This window comes from Helicoverpa zea, chromosome 25 (assembly GCF_022581195.2).
Source record: "Helicoverpa zea isolate HzStark_Cry1AcR chromosome 25, ilHelZeax1.1, whole genome shotgun sequence".
Lineage (NCBI taxonomy): Eukaryota > Metazoa > Arthropoda > Insecta > Lepidoptera > Noctuidae > Helicoverpa > Helicoverpa zea.
This window is the reverse complement of record NC_061476.1, coordinates 6,456,847-6,476,457: the sequence shown is the minus strand read 5'-3', so window position 1 is coordinate 6,476,457 and position 19,611 is coordinate 6,456,847. Positions and strand designations below refer to the sequence as shown.

The following is a 19,611-nucleotide window of genomic DNA, read 5'->3' as shown; positions in this document are numbered from 1 at the left end:
GCTGCTACCATTATTCCAATTTGAAATTTTTTTACAGAGTTAGATAGCCCCTTTCATCGAGGGATATATTATCCGCTAGATATATAAAAGAAACTCGAGTCAGTTACGCTACTTTTAGCTCGAGAACGGCGAAGCCGATTTCCCAGTTACTTTGAAGCGAGCTAGCGTAGACCCTGGAGCAGACCATTTTTATACCAAATCCGGTAAAGGAGAGTAATTTTCAAAGTCAACATCAACATTTTTATTTCAGATAGATCTAGTACAGATTCTTATGGTGTGTCAAGCTAGTTTCAAGCTTCCCTTGGGGCATGGGTGAAATCTCAGGCGACCTTGGGAAGATTTATATTCAAATTTAAATATTTTATTTCGGATTTCTCCATATCTACAGTGTTAGTATAACTAGCATTAGGCTAATGCTAGTATTAAATTAAAAACTAAATATATGCATGTATGTGTACCAGGAGAGCGCTGGTCGTTGGGATGTCGTGGCGAGGTGGCGTGGAGTGCGGTGCGGGATCCCTGCTGGAAGGACACCGACATGCCGCTGTCCAGCGAGCCCACCGACCCGCGCCGCTGCAGCCGCTCTGCTGCTAGGGCCACTGAAAAATATGATAAAAATATAATGTTAATCTTCTTATTGTAGTAGTAAGCTGATGGTTTATAAAATATCCACGGCGGCTGTTCTGACAGGTCCAGACCGAGATGCTCATCTCGCAAGGCACTCGGAAATAGACTTTAACATTATTGAAATAATAGCCGCGCCATTATGTCAGATTTACTCCCACCTATAATCCCTCACGTACTCCACTTTATGCTGCATTAAAATACGTCCAAGGCTGATTTCGGCCACGCTGGCTGTTCTTATATAAGTAGATCAGCCAGCTGCGCAGGACATATTGTAGTGCACAAGCTTTTGTGCAGATAGAAGTGCATTCTCTATTCCTTTACTCTCATAGACCGATAGGACGCAATCCGACACGACCGGAGAGAGTTCCTACATACTCCCCTGTAATATCTTCTCTTATGTACTACTCTATATACTCCCTTATGTACTCCCCTATATACTTTCTTATGTACCTAAATCTATGTACAGATATTCAGTCACATCGGATAGACGTGTCTAAAACTTTTGTTAAGGGTTGGATCCACTCATGTCTCAAAACCTGTCCAAGTCTATTCAAAGAGATCAAAAGACACAAGTCGTCGTGTCCGCCGAGAGACAAAGGTTCGTGAAAGTCATCATCATCCTCCTGCCCTTATCCCAATTTTATTTGGGGTCGGCGCAGCATGTTTTCTTCTTCCATACTCTTCTATCTGCCGTCATCTCACAAGTAACATTCTTTCTTACCATATCTACTTTCACACAATCCATCCATCGTTTCTTTGGTCTTCCTCTTCCACTATATCCGTCCACGTTCATACTCATCACCTTCCTCACAACATGACTCTCATTCCTCCGCATCACATGCCATTACCACGACAGCCGTTTTCCACGCAGTTTTTCTGATACCGGCGCTACTTTCAAACTTCCTCTTATATACTCATTCCTCACTCTATCCATTCGCGTAACTCCACACATACCTCTTAACATTCTCATCTCTGCCTCATTGCATGCGGCAATTGTCTTTCATTCGTCGCTTTTGTGGGCCAGCACTCTGATCCATACAAGACAGCAGGCCTGACCATACTCTTGTAAATTTTCCCCTTAAGTTTAAGGGGAATACGAGGGTCATAAGGTTCGTGAAAGTCTCAGGTATTTTTTTGCAAATATCTCAATTCCTTACTTAATTTCGTTCTTTTTAGACCGTTATATATTTGCTTTAAGTATTGTTGAGATATTTTTAATGTAATAAAAAATATTATTTACCAGGATCATTGATGTCGACGAGCGAGTTGGAGAGCACGTTGCGCTTGATGATGCTGGTGGGCGGCGGGTTGTGCGAGCGCGGGGCCGCCGGCGCCGGGCACAGCGGCGGTGGTGGTACTACCACGCTGGGGGAGATAAATGATTTAAGTATATCATAATGAAATATTATTATCCTACTATATATAATGCGAAAATTTGTAAGAATACATATGTATGGATGTTTGCTACTCTTTCTCGCAATAACTTCAAAATGAATTTTGACGTTTGGCAGTTATTTAGGCTTGAAGGCTAAACAGTGCCCCCAGTTTTATGCTGAGTGACATGACGCAGCCGCTATCTTGTGTAATATCGTGCAAATTGTCTGCTGCTGGTCAAAAGCTTCCCTGGGGAGATTTGCTCATTCCATGAGCATGTATTAATGAGTGCAGATTGGTATATTTTAGCTTCGGAGAAAAAATATAGTTCTTTAGTCTGTAAAAATATAGTAATTGATATGTTTTGTACTTACCCATGCATATGAACGTGATCCATGCACTGTTGATGATCGATTTCCACGTCAGCCACGCCACTATCTCGGTTCTCCATTACTGTTGAAAAAAATCATATAAATAAAGGTTATTTAACCAATTTAAAACGTAGAATTTTTATCCGGTTGCGGAAACGGCTGAAATCAAGATTGGAAGCTAGTCCTAGTTACTATGAACGTGAGAGTCAGTAAGATCGTATGTAAAAAGTTGTTGTCCTTTCACACAAAAACGACTGCATTGTTTTTAACGAAACTTGGCAAAAGTGAGAGTAAAAAAACTATATAATCAGAAGAACATGTCATCTACTTTTTATACATGTGCGGGAAGTATTTCCCTCGGGAAGCGGATAAAACCGTGGGTGGCCCGTGGGTGCGTGGCTGTTAGGACAAATTTTCAATACTGACCATTCCTAGCGCTGTTCCCGGTGCCTCTCCCCTTGCCCCGGTTGAGTTCCCCCTCGATCCTCATGGCCTCCATGTCGTCCATCTCGGCGATGCTCTCGCGCAAGTCTTCAGCGAACTTGCAGCGATCGTGCTCGTTGCGGGCGTTGAATGTAGCGAGGCGGCGCCCGTCCACGCGACGGGAGAGGCGGATGCCGAATGGGTAGTCTGGAAGGTTTTTTAGAAAGTAAGTAAAGAATAAAATACGAATCAGCCATGACACCAAATATACTCTACCAAATTACACCTTTTTTTTATTCTAGACCACATCTTAGGCCTAGGCCTCGAATTTTGCGGGCAGCGGGGCGGCAGCGGCGGCGGCGCGGGAGCGGCAGGATCTTACGCGTATAATCAAATGGACCGGCCCTCGAATACGGCGGCGCGGGAGCGGGCAACGAGCGGTGCACTCGGTGACCGCCGCCGCCGCCGCTGCCGCCCCGCTGCCCGCAAAATTCGAGGCAGAGGCCTTAGGCACTTCGTCGATAAGGCAAACGTTACGGCAACATTTAGTCATTGACATTTGGCACATAGACCGTGTGTTATGTGTGCGAACATTAAGAATTTGTATTGCTGTTTTACCTACAGAAAGATCAACATATTTCCGTATATGGGATATTAGTGTTGCCGTGCTTAAACGTCAACATGGGAACGTTCACGATGAAGGAAATATAAAACAACATAGAAAGAAATTCTTATACTTAAGTCACTCAACGCCAAGTGTCCGATAATGAAGTCATGGTATTATGTCTTGACGCAAAAGCGCTGTGTTCAATACTATGGATTGACAGGATTTTTAATAGTGATATTATTTATCAAAGTACATAAAATAAAATCACAAACAATAATACAATACTAACGTGGCACAGAGAACAGGTTGACGAGCATGCCGCACAGCGGGAACGACTGTCGGAACGTGTACGTCACTGACGACTTCTTCTTGCTGAATATCTTTGTGATCACCAGTAAGTCGTTGAACAGGAACACCTGGAAGAAATAAGTATATATTAGAAAGGCATCAGATTTAAGGTGCACTTTATTCACATATCTAAATATATAAAACTCAAAGGTGACTGACTGACTGACTGACTGACATAGTGATCTATCAACGCACAGCTGAAACCACTGGACGGATCGGGCTGAAATTTGGCATGCAGGTAGATGTTATGACGCAGGCATCCGCTAAGAAAGGATTTTGATCAATTCTACCCCTAAGGGGATAAAATAGGGGATGAAAGTTTGTATGAAACTTTGTCAATTTTAAACCGATCGGACTGAGACTTTGCATGCATAAAGCTACTATGGCGTAGGCAATCCTTAAGAAAGGATTTTGATAAATTCCATCCCTAAGGGGATAAAATAGGGGATGAAAGTTTATATACATCTTCTTAGATTTTATGAAGAAGTCCTGATGACGAATCAGAATTTTATGATGACGTTCGCTTAAATACGATTTTGATTAATTCAACCCCCATTCAACCCCCACGGGTGATAAAATAAGGGATGATGAAGGATGTAAAATGTATTAGTTTCAACCTATCAGTACGTAATGGAACGAACAAAATAATGTTTAGTTCTAAATGTTGAGAAGTTCTGCCTACCGCTATTAGATGGCGCTGTGCATTTTCGTCTCATTTCTGAATCGCGGTGTTAAGATTCTCCGCCAGTTAATTACCTTCGAACTGAACTGTAGGTAATCTGTTTGTTTGGTTGCTGCGGATTGCCTTCCTCACTGACATATTAAACATAAATATTTCTAGCGTATTATATTTGACGGTTCTTTTCTTGGCATTTTGTTTTTAACCGACTTCCCAAAAAGGAGGAGGTTATGGTTAGTCGTTTTGGTCATAGACTGCGTTGTATTTGGCATTTGTTTTGTTTTCGTTTGGTGTAAGTTTAGATTTTGTTGGTTAGACTTATTTTAAAATGGCTAAAGAAAATCTAAACGTTAATGGAGAAGTTGAAGAATGTACTGTCGTCCCTATTGTTGGTGACGGTGCATGTTTGTTTCGTGCTCTCTCTTATTTAATGTACGGAACACAAGACAGAGCAATGGAGGTGCGTACTTAATACCTAACGATATCCCGTTCGAATTTAAACGATTACAGTTTCCCCTAAAAGTCTGCTTTGCCATGACAATAAATAAGTCTCTCTGCGGGTATTGACTTGAGAGAACATTGCTTCTCTCATGGACAGTTTTATGTTGCTTGCTCACGAGTAAGTTCACCCAATAACTTAATAATTTTAGCGCCTAATGACAGATTAGTAAAGAATATTGTGTACAAAGAAGTTTTGTAGGCCCTAATTTTTTACACACGCTAAACAAAAGTAAAGCCGCAAAAACCATACCTAATTAATAATAATACTTCTTAACGCGAGCGAAGCAGCGGGCAACAGCTAGTATGTACATATGTTGCTATTGAAAAGTACACCTAAAGCGGAATACATAAAGTCCATATTTAAATTATATCATCTTAGACAAGTGTGCAGCTAGATAAAAGGTAGTTATAATTTTTCTCGATATCTAATGGGCTAAACAAACAAATATTTCATAATTATTATATGTTTTAATATATAGATCCTAACGGGGCTGCGGGATTGTTCGTGCGAGTTACCGCGGCCCCGGTACACCGTGGGCTTAAGAAGGAACATGATTGGTTTTAAACAGTAAGAGTCTGACACACTCTCACGCTGCACCCACAGCGGGTAGGGTAATTTTAGGATTTCTAAGGAAAAAAAATATAGATGTCGTTGTTGTTAGAGCCTTTTATATGGTCCCACTGCTGGACACAGGCTCCTCCTCTCACTTGGAGAGAGATCGGGCGTTCTCACATGGAGATGTAGGTAAGTGGTATATATTAATTTCCGAAATACCTCTCTTTTTTTTACGACGTCAAAAACAATCAAATGATTACGATTTATTTTGATACGATTTGATTTTTTACGACCTCCCGCTGGGGGTTAGCAGCGGTGAGGGAGTGTCAGAATCTTACTGACTAAAAACCGTCGTGTTCCGTCGTAGGCCTTTTATGTACCAGGGCCGCGGTAACTCTTTCGAACAACCCGCAGCCCCGGCAGACGAAATACCTCTCTCTGGTGCACGCTCGTAGAACGGCAGAGCTAGGCGCGGCTTCTTTCCTACTATGATAGCTTGAACTTTCATCACCTGGAAGTGGGGACTATCTTCCTTCTTACCTCTCTCTGATGCACCCCAGGACGTTCCTTCTTGTGTATGTCAGGTATCTCGTAGAGCCGGCAATAGCAGACCAGGCGGCGGTGTGGCAGAGCTAAGTGCGGCTTCTTGCCTACTATTGTGGCTTGGACTTTCATCACCTGGAATTTTGAGGAGTATATTAGAGAGGAAAATGTTGAGGTATTGGTGAAAGATGGTTGTCATAAAGGTCGACAGTAGAAGTGTTTTAATGTGGTTTTTGAGACAAATTTGGTAAAGGCTTTCAACGAAGCAAAAACGTGTGGACCAAGTTTTTTGACGTCGTATATTTTGTAATTTGATTTATGGTAGCATGTATGCAAATTGTATTAGGTAGGTATTCTTCCAAAGTAAGTTATGTAAGCCGACATATTTTTAGCTCCTTTTAAAGGGACATAAGATTATTATAGCATCTAAATGCGCCAGGTTCATAAAACGTCAACCGGCAAGAACCGGCACGAAACACCACCACTCCCAATTTTTCTTTATACAAATCCATCTTCTCATCTTTTCCCAACTATGTTGGGGTCGGCTTCCAGTCTAACCGGATAATTTTTGACCGGGAATTTTTCTTTATACAAATACAAACCAATATTCCCAGACCACTACTAACCTGGGTAACATGATCACTGCCGGGTCTAAACTCGCTGGACTTCACCCTATCGTATATCCCGGACAGCATGTCCCGGTCTATGTCCCCGCAGTCGTCGATCCCGCGAAGGTTGCGCACGAAGTCGTCGAGAGACATCCGAGCTTCGGGCTTCAAGTTGGGTGTGTGGAGATCAGTGTTCAGCATTATTATTGCGAACGCTAGGACGAATATCTGGAAGGGATAAAGTGTTTTTTCAGTTTTTGAGGTGCCTTTGATAATTATTTACATGAAGTTATTATTAAAGCTACAGTTCTCGCCAAACTTGCAAAAGTCCTGGCCACTTTTTGTTAAAATGGTTTCGCGTTATGTTCCGAAATGTCAGAAGTTTTTGCGAGAGATCATGTATAGCACCTGGGGTTTTGACCGCATATCATGCGTGGTAAAAATAATAGGGCTCTTATAGGTACTTGATATAGTTACATTTTTTTACAAATAATGAATTTGTATCGAATTATGCATTTCATATGCCTTAGAAGTATAAATGAATGATGCACTTTACTATATTACAGGAGAAGGCATCTAAATTGAGCCTTACATTTGTTAAATTTTCCCAATATAGTGATTTGACTGATGCTGGTGTCTACAAGTTCGCATGTACTAGACAGTCAATTACACAAACTTCTAAAGCAAGTTTCAAGTTACCGTGTCCTGAGTCCTGAGGCGCTGCACGAAGTCGGGGTTGCAGACGCAGTAGCGCCTCGCGAAGGCCTCGACGAGGCGCTCGATCTTCTGCGCCTCGCCGGGCAGGCGGAAGTGTGCCTGGTAGCGTCGCAGCGCCACGTCCACTGCCATGCCCGATAGGTCCAGCTCGTTGACGAAGCATCTGACGGAGAAGAGGGGGTATTTAGTATAGGTATGTGGAAAGACAGTAAAGTCCCCCCGGGTTATTAAAGTGAGGTAAACAGCTACTCTCTCTAGCAGCTGTTTCCGCACTAATTCTTGTACACTATAAGACTCCATAGAGAAAACAGCCGCCATCGCATACAACGGGCCTGAACGCCATTATAGTATACCGAGATTTCACATCAGTCACGTGAATTGGTCAGTAAACAATGGCAGTTTTGGTTGTTTAAAAAGATCTGCATTATATTTGTATTGTAGCTTTTATTATAATCAACCTTATTATATTGATTTTTGTGGTTTAGGATAAATACAGCATATAGATGCCCAGCGCGAAGTATGAGCAAGCTCACTCCATCTTGGGAGGGGCACCAGTCCAGCAGTGGACGTTTTACAACGATGATGTTTCGTTTATCTTCTATGATCAAACATAGGGATTTTAATATTATCTACCTTACACATACCTAAACCTCAAAAATCAAAAACAAAAATACATAAAAAGTTGGTAACACAAACTCACTCAAGCACAGCCATGTTGAAAGGATTCTGCAGATTCCCAAGGTACTCTCCGATCATCTGCTTGCTCAGCCCCTTCCTGGTGATGAGGAACCGGGCCACTCCTCGAGGGGAGTTCTCCAGGAAACCTCGGGAGATCAGGTAAGCGATGCCGCGTTCTGGCTTCTTGTTGAATAAGTTGAGACCCACGCGGTATTGACGTTTGCGGACCGTTTCTGATACCTGAAAATTTTAATAAGGCCTTTTGATAATTTTGTAGATGCAGGTTGGTTTCTTGAAGAGATGATTGAGTACAAAATAATGTAAAGATAAAGTAATAAAACATGACAAGGAATGGTGCTGTGGGGAGTGTAGAAGTTAGTGTAAAGACAATGAAGCACATAAACGAAAATAAAATAGGACGAACATTTTTAGGGATCCTAATGAGGATAGGCAAGATGAAAAAAATGTTACTTAAAAATGTTATTAATGAAATTTGTAACAAGTGCTTTTAGCACAGGTAAAAGCAATTTTAGGCCCAGTTACACCGGCTACTGATGAAGTGTCAGTTAGTTATATGAAAGTTATTGTTATCTGCCAGATAAAGGCTGCTTATGATTTCTGCTAGATATTGCTATCCAACACCAGAAAAACCAAGTTGTTTATCTGTAAAATTAGGTTCCTGATAGGCTATAAGTCTATCAGTCACCAATGAAACTGGCCATTAGTGTGGTAAAGGTATTTATATGCAGGTGAGGGTCGGACCTTAAGAGGCTGATGCGGGTGCTGATGCAAGTCAGGCGGGCGACAGCATATCGCGGGCGGCGCGTCGTAGTAGGCCGGGGGCTCCTGGCGCTTCCACACCGCGTAGCGCTCCGCCTCGTAGCCCGGCGCAGTGCGGCCCTGGGTATACGCGTCGCCGCCGTGCGGGGCCGCGTCCTGCCGCGGGAAGGGGAGGGGTCACTCGGTCACTCATACGAGAATACGTGCTTGTTTTAACTAAGCTATTTTGATTTAAATTTTTATGCATGCCCATTCCAGTCGCTTTGGACAATTTACTGGATAAATATATAAATACTGGTAATTAATTACAATTAAACTAATATTTGGAAGCTTCATATTTGAATTTATTGTAAAATATTAAGCTAGTAAAATGTTGATGGGGAACATGCCCATGCTACATCACAAAATACAGGTATTTTGTGCTAATTCTAGGTATTAAAAAAAAAATATTGCACACTACCTAAGCGGTAATTTCATGTCAATAATTAAAGACAACACAAGACTTTTCATCATAAGATTTAGTCAGATCAAAAGTGGAAACAATATCGAAGATTTTTGATATAGTGTTTTTATTTTTGTCTTATTTTTTGACTGCTTTTGTCTGTCTTAGTAAATATGACTCTATAAAGTAGGTATATAACTTACCGGAGCTCTAGGCTGGTAGGGCTGGTGGTAGTGGTGGCGGTGCTCCTGCGAGGAGGAGGATGACGAGCTCTGCACCGAGGACATGGAGCCGCCGCGCACCACCGCGCCCCCGCACTCCGCCCGCCGTAGTGATACTGGGCTCTCCGCACTGTGCGTACAACAAATATTGTATAGAAGCTGTTTAAGCCGTGTCCCGGGAAAACTTCGTCCCGAACCCGGATAAAATATCGCCTATGTTCACCGGAGATAATGTAGCTTTCCAACAGTGAAAGATTTTTTCAAATCAGTAAAATATTTCCTCTTCATAATATCTACGTTGATTAAAGTAGTAGCACAGATTACTATAATATAGTAGTAGGTTGAAATTGTAACAGAATAGTAGCTGTAGAATATTTCAGCCCCAGCTCTCCGCACCCAAACCTAATATTATTGCAATTTTTGCGCGAAAACTAACAGTCGACTGAAGTTAACGCGTATAATTTTTAGTAGGCAAACAATTCTGATGGAATCTCTCAATGCCATGAGGATATAAATATACCCACTTACTGCACGTATAAATAAATACGTAATCAAGATATTGCCGGAAGCGGTACCTACTGACATACACACTGTAAATACACTGCACTATAGAAAGATAATTTCCTTATAAAAATATATTCACAAAACTCTCACCAATAATTAAAAACGACCATTAAAGACTCGGCCGTATACAAATGACACATGATTTTTAACACTTATTTGTAAAAAACACTTCTATATACAATATTATATACCAATATACCAACAATATACCACTAAACAAAAACTTGTAATACGTTTATACACAGTTTAACAGAAAAAAACCGGCCAAGTGCGAGTCGGACTCGTGCACGAAGGGTTCCGTAAATTACAGTTAAATCAACCTATCTCAAAAACTATAAGAGATACTTTGATCAAACCAAAAATCGTTGAAAGAGTTAATTAGCATGCATCACCTCTATTTTTTTTAGAATTTTATACCCCGTAGTTATAAAAATAGAGGGGGGGGGACATACTTTTTACGACTTTGAGAGCTGATATCTCAAAAACCGTTCACTTTAAGAAAAATGTTTTTTAGAAAACTTTATATCATTTTAAAAGACCTTTCCATTGATACCCCACACGGGTATGTACATCGAAAAAAAAAATTTCATCCCTCAGTTACATGTATGGGGGGCCCCACCCCCAATTCTTTTTTTTACTATTTAGTGTCATATTTTTGTAGCGGTTCATACAACACATATTCCCATCAAATTTCATCACTGTAGTACTTATAGTTTCCGAGTAAATCGGCTGTGACAGACGGACAGACGGACAGACGGACAGACGGACATGACGAAACTATAAGGGTTCCGTTTTTGCCATTTTGGCTACGGAACCCTAAAAAAATGACTGATTCGTTGTTCATTTTTATTTCATAATCTTGCAAATAATGATAAAGATATGATATATAGTAATAATGACGATAATGATTAGATACAGCAAATAATGATTAAGTGAGCTATAAATATTTGTTTAAGTACATAGTAATTTTGCAATGCTGAAGGATATCCTGAATATGGTAGCAACAAGCTGTATATCCCTACTAATATTATAAACGCGATATAACCCAACTTGACGCAGGCGAAGCCGCGGGCGGGATATAATACATAGTAGATAGTTTGCAGACAATTTTGTATCGTAAATGGAAAGCCTAATCTATCCGCTTACTGAGCTTTTCACTATTAGGGAGATTGAATCATTAACAAGATTTAGGCACTGTCCGTCAATTGCACTAAGTTCCATTATTAAAGTTAAAGTTCTTTAAGTCTATTGCTGACTCTTTCTTTGTCAACAAGATAAAAAGAGTTAGAAATACATTTAATGGTGCTTTAATTTTAATGGGTCTTTGTGCAACTGGCGGTTATACAAATAGAACCGTTCCGGTTCCTTGCTCGAAAGATTTAAGTGCAGATATTTTTTTTTTCCTTTTTCATGCAGATCTCTTACTGATTGAACCACTAATTTCTTTTTGCACACTGCTTAAAAAATAATCCTGTACAAAAAAAAATTAAGTCTTACTTGAGCGTAATACTGCTAGTCCTCTTCGGTACTTCTGGTGGTAGTCTCCTGGCATTGGCAGCCTGGATCGCAGCCAGTTGCTGCTGCTGTCTCGCTGTGGGAGACGATAGGGGCTTGCCGCCTGATGATAGCAGGTTACCGTATATCGGACCTGGAATAGTTTGGTGGGGTGATTAAATATTGAAAAGTTATTTATAAGTAGTAATAAATACAGTTTCATATCAGCCTTTTGCTCGATGAGGGATGCCTTTGTTCAGCAGTGAAAAATAAGTTTACTTATGTAATACTTTTTACATGCTACTGAATATTATACCTTTATAAGTATGAGGTATGTGCGTTTCGATATTTGCTCCTTTATCACGGTTTGACGGCTGAACGAAATTAACTCGTTTTCGTTATGACTTACTTTTCTTTGTTTGACAAATAGTCCACAAAGTAAAATATTTAACATCACAGATTACATATGAATTACCCTATATTCGAGATTTTATACAACAGGTTAATATCACCGAGTCTTCACGTGTTATGGTTGTTTACAGTCTGAGGTGCCTATCTAAATGTAAACAAATGCCTGATCTAGAAAACGTCTGAACAAGATAAAATTCCCTGGCGATATTGCAATGTTTACTTTACGGTAACGATTACTAAGGAAATGGGAAAAAATGCAATTAAAATAAATAAAAGATAGACATTTGCTGTATAAATATGAAGGTACTTTTAAGTACAATTTAGGGCTATTAAAATACTTTTCCCGCATTTTTTATTTAATTTTAATCATTTACTTATTTTCCATGTCTTTTTTGTCGTTAGAAGCCAGAAAGATTGACAACCATTCCTGAAAAGGTGTATAGGGTTACCCAGGTCACTGGATAAAAAAAGGTCAGATAGGCAGTCGTTCTACGTACCAGCCAAAATTTCGACGATCGAACCATTCTCCATCCGCAAATTTTCGACAATCCTATCCTGCGATATACTAGATTTTAATCTAACGCTATATGAAATTATATAGTACTAGCCGTTTTCCCGCGGTTTCACCCGCGTCCCGTGGGAGCTACTGCCCGCACCGGGATAAAGTATAGCCTATGTTACTCGCAGATAATATAGCTTTGGTGAAAGAATATTTAATATCGGTCCAGTAGTTTTTGAGTATATCCATTACAACCAAACAAACAAACAATGTTTTCTTCTTTATAATATTAGTATATAGATACTTATGCATATCCTTATTATGGTCAAAAGGTAGAAATGAGTTTAATTTACCTGTGTTAAGTAACTGGTGGTTATGTAGAGATTCATTGTGCGACGATGACGTAGATATGTTCGTGACAGACCCGCTTACTGAGCAGCTGCAAACCTGGAACAACACATACATTTGTTTTTAGATTATTTTCTGTATGTGGAATTACTTAATAAATGGAGTTTAAAATACTAAAAAAAAAAAATGAATTTTGATTTTTAAATGTAAAAGAAGAAATTGTCGGAACTAGAAATTACATTCTTTATAATACCTGAGAATGCCTTTCTCCATACCATATATAAAACTAGCGGCTAGTTTTACCCGCGGTTCCGAGGGAACTGCATCCCGCACCCAGATAAAAGTATATGTAATGTCTTAGGCTTTAGACAAACTGCCTCAGTAATTTTGGAGGAAAACCGCAACAGACAGATAGAGTTACTTTCACTTTTATAAAAAAAGGTAAAGGTTATACACACACATTATACTTCCCAGTGAGACCCCAGAGTTTAAGTCTCTTAACTTTCCTAAACATAACATTTTTATTTTTCACTATACTCCTCAGAATATCACCACTTTTTGACTGGTCCATCTTCCGTGAAACGCACGGACGTTGATACGAGGCGACGAGAAGAGGTACAATGATAAGAGATACGTGTTAATTATGATCTGTTAATTACGCAATTTTGTTTAATAGAATGCGTTATCTGTGAGGTGATAAAAATATGTCCGTTTATCACTATGATGATAGGAATTTTGTCAATGAACTTTTCTTAAATATTTTTTGGTTATCTTCAGGTAGAGGAAGTATATTTTGCCCAAACGTATAATTTCCTAGTATTTAAGTATTTTCAAAAAGATGAAAAATTATTTATAGTTAAAGATAGTACTACTTTCTATCTGAAACGTGTAATTTACTTAAGCATTAAACTGCACAGATGACAGAATATTTAAATATACTTTACTCATACCTAAAAAAATTATATTCAAATGTGGCTGATATCATGAACATACAAAACTAGCTTTGCTAGCGGTTACACCCACGTCCCGTGGGGACGATTTCTCAATCAAACAAATCTTGACATTAGACCCATATACTACTTATAAGTAATGTCAAATTCCTGTCTCTGCAGTAAGAAAATCAACAGATTATCTATCTGGATTAACAGATAGATATAAAGAGCGGCCGTTAATGTACGATCATTCACCACAATTTCTCCTAACTAATATTATAAATGTGAAAGACAGACAGACAGAGTTAGTCTGTCTGTCTGTCTTTTCTTCACGCCTAAACTACTGAACCGATTTGTGTGAAATTTGGTACAGACATAGTTTAGAACTTGAGAAAGGACATAGAATAGTATTTATTACAAAAAAATATAAAAATAAAATTTATTCCGGACATATAGCGCCATCTATTGGTCAAACCAAAAATCTGCCGGAAGTCACTATACCACGCGACCGAGGTCGCGGGAAAAAGCTAGTTTATTATAATTTCAATCCTTCACCATACCTAGACCATACCTAAGCTTTACCAGAAAAGCAAGTTCACTCTCATCACCAAGTGCATGTGCGTTCTTTTCCTTTATCCATATCTACAAGTGACCATACCACTATAATACTGTTAGTGAAAAATATAAAATGTTTCTCTTACCCCACTATCGGCATCACCGCGGTGTAGAGGCGGCATATCGGCAGCAATCATATGGATCTGGTGAGCTGACTGCTGAACCCTGGCGACCATGGCTTCTACCTCGCTTTGAGGGTCGCAGACCATGTGGTTGCTGAAACATTTGAAAGTTAACATTTATATTTCATACACAGGTAATTACTTATATTTCATGAATAGACATGTAGGAAGGAAAATAGACCAAAACTTTTGTTATAGTGTCTTGTTTTTGTTATACTAGGAGAGTTTTTATATGTATTGTAAATATGTAAATATCTATATAAAGAGACACAAATTGCAATAAAAACTTTTGTCTTATGAAAAATCAAATAGGGCAGTAGTTGGGTGTTCTTCAATAGTGGTTCAAATAGGTCATGAATCCACTCCAGTATTTAATAAGTGTGAGCATAAACTAAGCCATTTCCAAGAGAAATGCCATATGCAAGATAAAGGCTGTAAATGAAGTGGTTTAAATAAATATTTTCAAACCTCTTCAAACTACAGTCATTCCAGGAGTTCTTTAGTCAAATACTTGTTTATTTCAACATGTAAACCCCCAATAGATAATAATCAAACATAAGTACTACAATATTCTTGAACACTAAAAGCACCATTTTCATTTAAAACTCAAGACATAACCTGCCCTTTTTCCGCAACATATACCGTCAAACAAATCCTAATAAAAATGCCAACTAAATTGAACTTTATTTTGTACCCAATAAAGTCTCAAATTACTTGTCAATTTATTAGGTGTTAAATATTTAAAGGCCTGAGCTACTTTCAGGCCGTAAAGATAACGGGCACGTCACTTGATTATAAATTAACGTTAAACCTTCTATTGCGTATCAGTACTGATTTCGTATTCAAAACGAAGTTTGTTTTGGTTTAGAAGCTATGTAATAAGGGAACATAAATAAACTAAACGTGATTTAATATCTGGTGTGTATTGATAAGTTTTTTCGGTGAAATTTTAAGCTGGTAAAATTTTTGCTTCATCATGATTTGTCATTTTTAATATAGGGCACGTCTCATACAGAGAATGAAAGTTTTATTGTATGCCATATCAAATTGTATAGACCTGTCAATAAGTGGTAAGTGAACCCAGAATTAATATTCTACAAGGAAACGTGGTTGTTTTTCTGGATATCACATGTATGTACATTTGTTGCCAACTAGTAGCCTATACCACATCAATTTAAAGTATGACACCACGACTTCTTTTTCGACTTTCTAGAAGTTCATAGTTCTATATAAAAATCTATCTACTACCTTGACGTGGCTTAAAAAAGGACTGGCTTTAGGGCCAGATTCAGACCACCAACTTTGTTCAAGATGGTTTAAACCTAGCACTAAAGCTGGTACTTTTCTAAAACCACGTTTTATTTTTATCCATTTATTTCAGGAATCTAAGTCCATATAAATACTATAAGTATATATATTTTTTAACTAGTATAGTTAGTAACCTCACCTCATATCAATATCGTGACGTTCCCGTAACGACATGGAACGCATCGGCCTGGTGAGGGCTAAGACCTTCTCCTGACCAGCCGGGCTCTTCTGTAGTAGTGTATTTGCGTATATATCTGTACCTGCAAAAATAACAATAAATAAATCTTTGATGACGATGATGATGATATCCTGTTATCCCTCATCAGGGCCACAGGGCTTTTTTATGGTAAATCATCAAATGACCACACAGTGTGTGGAGTGCCAGACTCTTACAACAATATAATATACCTTTCACACACGGTCAAGTACCCCCATGGTAAGCTTTTCATTAGCTACCAGACCACAGCCAACACACATGCTCATCACACAAATGTTGATCGTACTGGGAATCGAACCGGGGACCATCAGTCCGGCAGTATGGCATGATGGCCACTGCGAAAACGAGGACTGCCTACTGACTAGGGTCATAGGGCTCGAAGATTTTCCACTTTATTCGATCTTGAGAAGCAAGTTCGATATCCTTCCAAACCAATAAATCTTTACTGGCATAAATATGTTTTCGAAGGCTCTAGATATTTTAAAGCAACGAGGGAGATTAATCTAACATGCATAAACAGTAAGCCTCGTTATTGAAGTCTTGGGATTAAACCCGAAATACGTATTACAGCCATATAGGGATTAGTCATGAAATAATAATTTATGCAAGTTTAATCAGTAGTTGAAATCTAAAGGTCAAATATTAAAATGGGATTTTAATTTCTGCAGCAAAATCTTATTTGGTAATGATGTCAAACACTAATATACTACTGATATTTATGCAATATTTATATCTCTTAACTCCCGTATCTTTCTGAAGTTTCTTAAAGCCTCTGACGTGGAATTTTAACAACGACTACTGAATAGCACTTGGGGACGCCGATTTTACGTGCCCTTAAAGGGTGTCATACCGGTCACAACTGGACTCTGGCCCCCTGCGACCAACTGAGCAGTTCTAAAGTTAACTTACCATTGACTAGTTGGCCGTGTTCAGGGCCGTCTTGCAGCCTCCTCGCGTTCGAGTCGGCTGCCTTCGCCATCGCTGTGATGGCGCTGAACTTCTTCAAGAGCTGTCGTCTCCTAAACGCTCTCTGGATGGTAACAGCTGCCCTCCTCGCTCGTAATCCTCCGTACCTTCGCTCTAGAATCTCTGTCTGCTTGTCCAGAAGATCTTGGGACATCTCATAACGGCTGCAATTTGATTTTTGCGATAAATTTTGGAGCTTTTCGCAGTAAAATGAACATCCTGATAGGTAAGGGAGTGTTTGAGAGACCTAAGTAAAGCCATGCCTTAATAGATCAATTCAGTGTGAAATATAGCGGTGGAATAAACAATGGACAGTGTGATGAAATAAGTGATCGATTACTTCGAGGACTGTTTTATAAAAATGCTAGGATATTGGAACGATTTGTTGACAAGGGTCGGTCATATCCATTTTGTTGTTCCATTATTCTTAATTTCATGGCTTGCAAGATGGCGGGATTTTTCAATGATGGATGTTCATTTTACCGTTAAACAGTTTAGGGTTGAAATGTAAAAGTAAATGTTAAATACGGTGATAGGTTATTGCATTTGGGTTTAAGTTTACAAATCATTGGTTTAGTTAATTTGGAAAAGGAATTCTGTTTTATGCAGAGTTATTTATTAATTAACATAATTTTAAGATTTTTTGCCTAAATAAAGGAGTTTTGAAAATATGTAGTGCAATGAATACCTGTTGGTAATTTACTAAAATTCATATACAAAGGTGATAGTTATGAAGTTTTGCTAATTACTAATAGACAGTATTATTGTTGGAAATAAGTTAATGAATGAATTCAATTCTAGAAGATTGAAATTTTGAATAACGGTTTAGAATTTAAGTAACTACATGCTATTAATTTATTTTCGAGGATAGTGTTAAGAGGCAAAGCATGTTAATTGATGTTTAATTAATTAAATCTGGTCCACAATATTCAAGTCTATCTACACGGCAATTTTATTTTTAAATATCTTACAATTTTTGGTTCACAATCACAAACGAATGCACAATTTGCAAAGACCTTTACTGACCTTCTAGAGTCCGCGAGTGACAATGAAAATGAATGAAAAATCGAAAAAAAAATATTAATACTTCTGCCCAGTTTGGACATTACATACTCTATGGCAAAATTACCATACATTTTAAAATAATAAAGGACATGATATTTGCGATTTAATCTCAACTTAAATAAGTAAGGCAAAAGTGACAGGTTATAGCAGAAATTTCCAAAGACCTTTGTTTTAAACTTTAATCTTAATATAACTGTCAGAAACTTTAAGTAGGCACATTAGTACAAAAAAATATCATGCTTGAAAGTGGACCACGGTCTTAACTATTATTAACAATCATGCCTTGAATTAATAAGATCATTTCCAATGTATAAAATTACTTATGAGCTGGTACAAATTACATTTGGACAAGGTTGCGTCCATATTGTGTCACAGCATCAGATAAAAGGACCAGATTTTGTACCGAAGGACCAATTAATAAATTGGCTGTCAATATTAAGTGTCCCCATAACCTTTTAGATTTTAGATGCACCTGATAACTGAGACATTCATTTATAAACTATTAATCAGATTATGTATAACGCTTTTGCAATACAGAGCGGTCCTATAGAAGTTATCTGTCCTATGAATAAATTTACTGGCAGTTCGCTTCAGAGCAAAGATCTCTTAATATTTATTGCCATATAAAGTGAAGATTTTGTCCGACCATGTAATTTGCATCAGTAATTCAGTAATGATTAGAAAAACGGCCTGATTTTCAACGAAGAAGGAGCAGGAAGTTTTATTTATGCGTTTAGATAGGAGTTAAGTGTTATCTAAGTGTTAAAGGGCACACAATACACATTCCTGAGGTTCGCGACATACCCTCTAGTCAATTTACCCCTTTTTTGGGGTAATGTTGGATCTTTTTGGGTAATTCCCGTCGAGCCCATTCCCATGATGGACACATCTGTGCCTCGCCTATGGAAGAATTCAAAAATAAAGAAAACATAAAACACATGTTAGTAACACCAATTTCACATCCACCCGTATTATTTACAAACAAACAAGAATTATTTTACAAAATACACGTTGACAGTTCAAAATCAACACCCAGACCATATGTTTACAGATACTAACTCATAACTAAAGTGCACCAGTGTCTCCCTGTGCCACAGAAATTGTATTTAAAGCGAGTGTAAAGCGGTGTCCGTGATCCACTGACCTGTTTGTATGAACGGTGTGTCCGAAGCCCTCTGGCGGGGCGGCGATGTATAGCGGCGGCGTCGGTTCGGCTGCGCCCGCGCACAGCCCCGCCCCCGTAGAAGCGTTCGACGCCGACGAGCATGACGAGTTTGAATGGTTTAGAGCTGGAATCACGATAGGATTCTCTTAGTGTAATGTGAGAAATTATGATAAGTAGGAAAGTTAGAGTAGATTTGTATAAGATTTACATGGCTGGAGGGGTGTTTTCACTATGAGCTTGGAATTAAAGATTTATCTCGATAGGTAATGCATATTAATTTTGAACAGCAATTTCAATCTTCAGCTGATCAATATAGAGGTAAAACATTCTCCATGAAATGATTTCAACAGTTATATATGGTTATATGAACAAATGAGTCGTTCTAGGATACTCTGAAATGAGTGACCGATTAAGAAGAAGTTTGATGTTC

General features: G+C 38.7%; 1 protein-coding gene across 5 annotated transcripts in view; it reads right to left on the bottom strand.

Annotated features, from left to right (window-relative positions):
• LOC124642579 (IQ motif and SEC7 domain-containing protein 2) overlaps positions 1 to 19,611 on the bottom strand; it is a 185,567-nt gene that overhangs the window by 4,452 nt on the left and 161,504 nt on the right. For 4 of the 5 annotated variants that reach the window (XM_047181024.1, XM_047181021.1, XM_047181023.1 and 1 more), the window contains 18 exons: positions 19,161 to 19,305; positions 18,821 to 18,916; positions 16,895 to 17,115; positions 15,908 to 16,028; positions 14,425 to 14,554; positions 12,797 to 12,890; positions 11,537 to 11,687; positions 9,458 to 9,605; positions 8,795 to 8,968; positions 8,055 to 8,272; positions 7,337 to 7,517; positions 6,656 to 6,865; positions 6,027 to 6,164; positions 3,692 to 3,818; positions 2,799 to 3,002; positions 2,376 to 2,454; positions 1,868 to 1,992; positions 459 to 599 (listed from right to left, as the gene is read on the bottom strand). In XM_047181024.1, coding sequence (XP_047036980.1) covers positions 459 to 599; positions 1,868 to 1,992; positions 2,376 to 2,454; positions 2,799 to 3,002; positions 3,692 to 3,818; positions 6,027 to 6,164; positions 6,656 to 6,865; positions 7,337 to 7,517; positions 8,055 to 8,272; positions 8,795 to 8,968; positions 9,458 to 9,605; positions 11,537 to 11,687; positions 12,797 to 12,890; positions 14,425 to 14,554; positions 15,908 to 16,028; positions 16,895 to 17,115; positions 18,821 to 18,916; positions 19,161 to 19,305 — 2,703 coding nt within the window. The remainder of the gene's footprint in view (positions 1 to 458; positions 600 to 1,867; positions 1,993 to 2,375; positions 2,455 to 2,798; positions 3,003 to 3,691; positions 3,819 to 6,026; positions 6,165 to 6,655; positions 6,866 to 7,336; positions 7,518 to 8,054; positions 8,273 to 8,794; positions 8,969 to 9,457; positions 9,606 to 11,536; positions 11,688 to 12,796; positions 12,891 to 14,424; positions 14,555 to 15,907; positions 16,029 to 16,894; positions 17,116 to 18,820; positions 18,917 to 19,160; positions 19,306 to 19,611) is intronic. The other variant, XM_047181025.1, reaches the window with a different exon arrangement.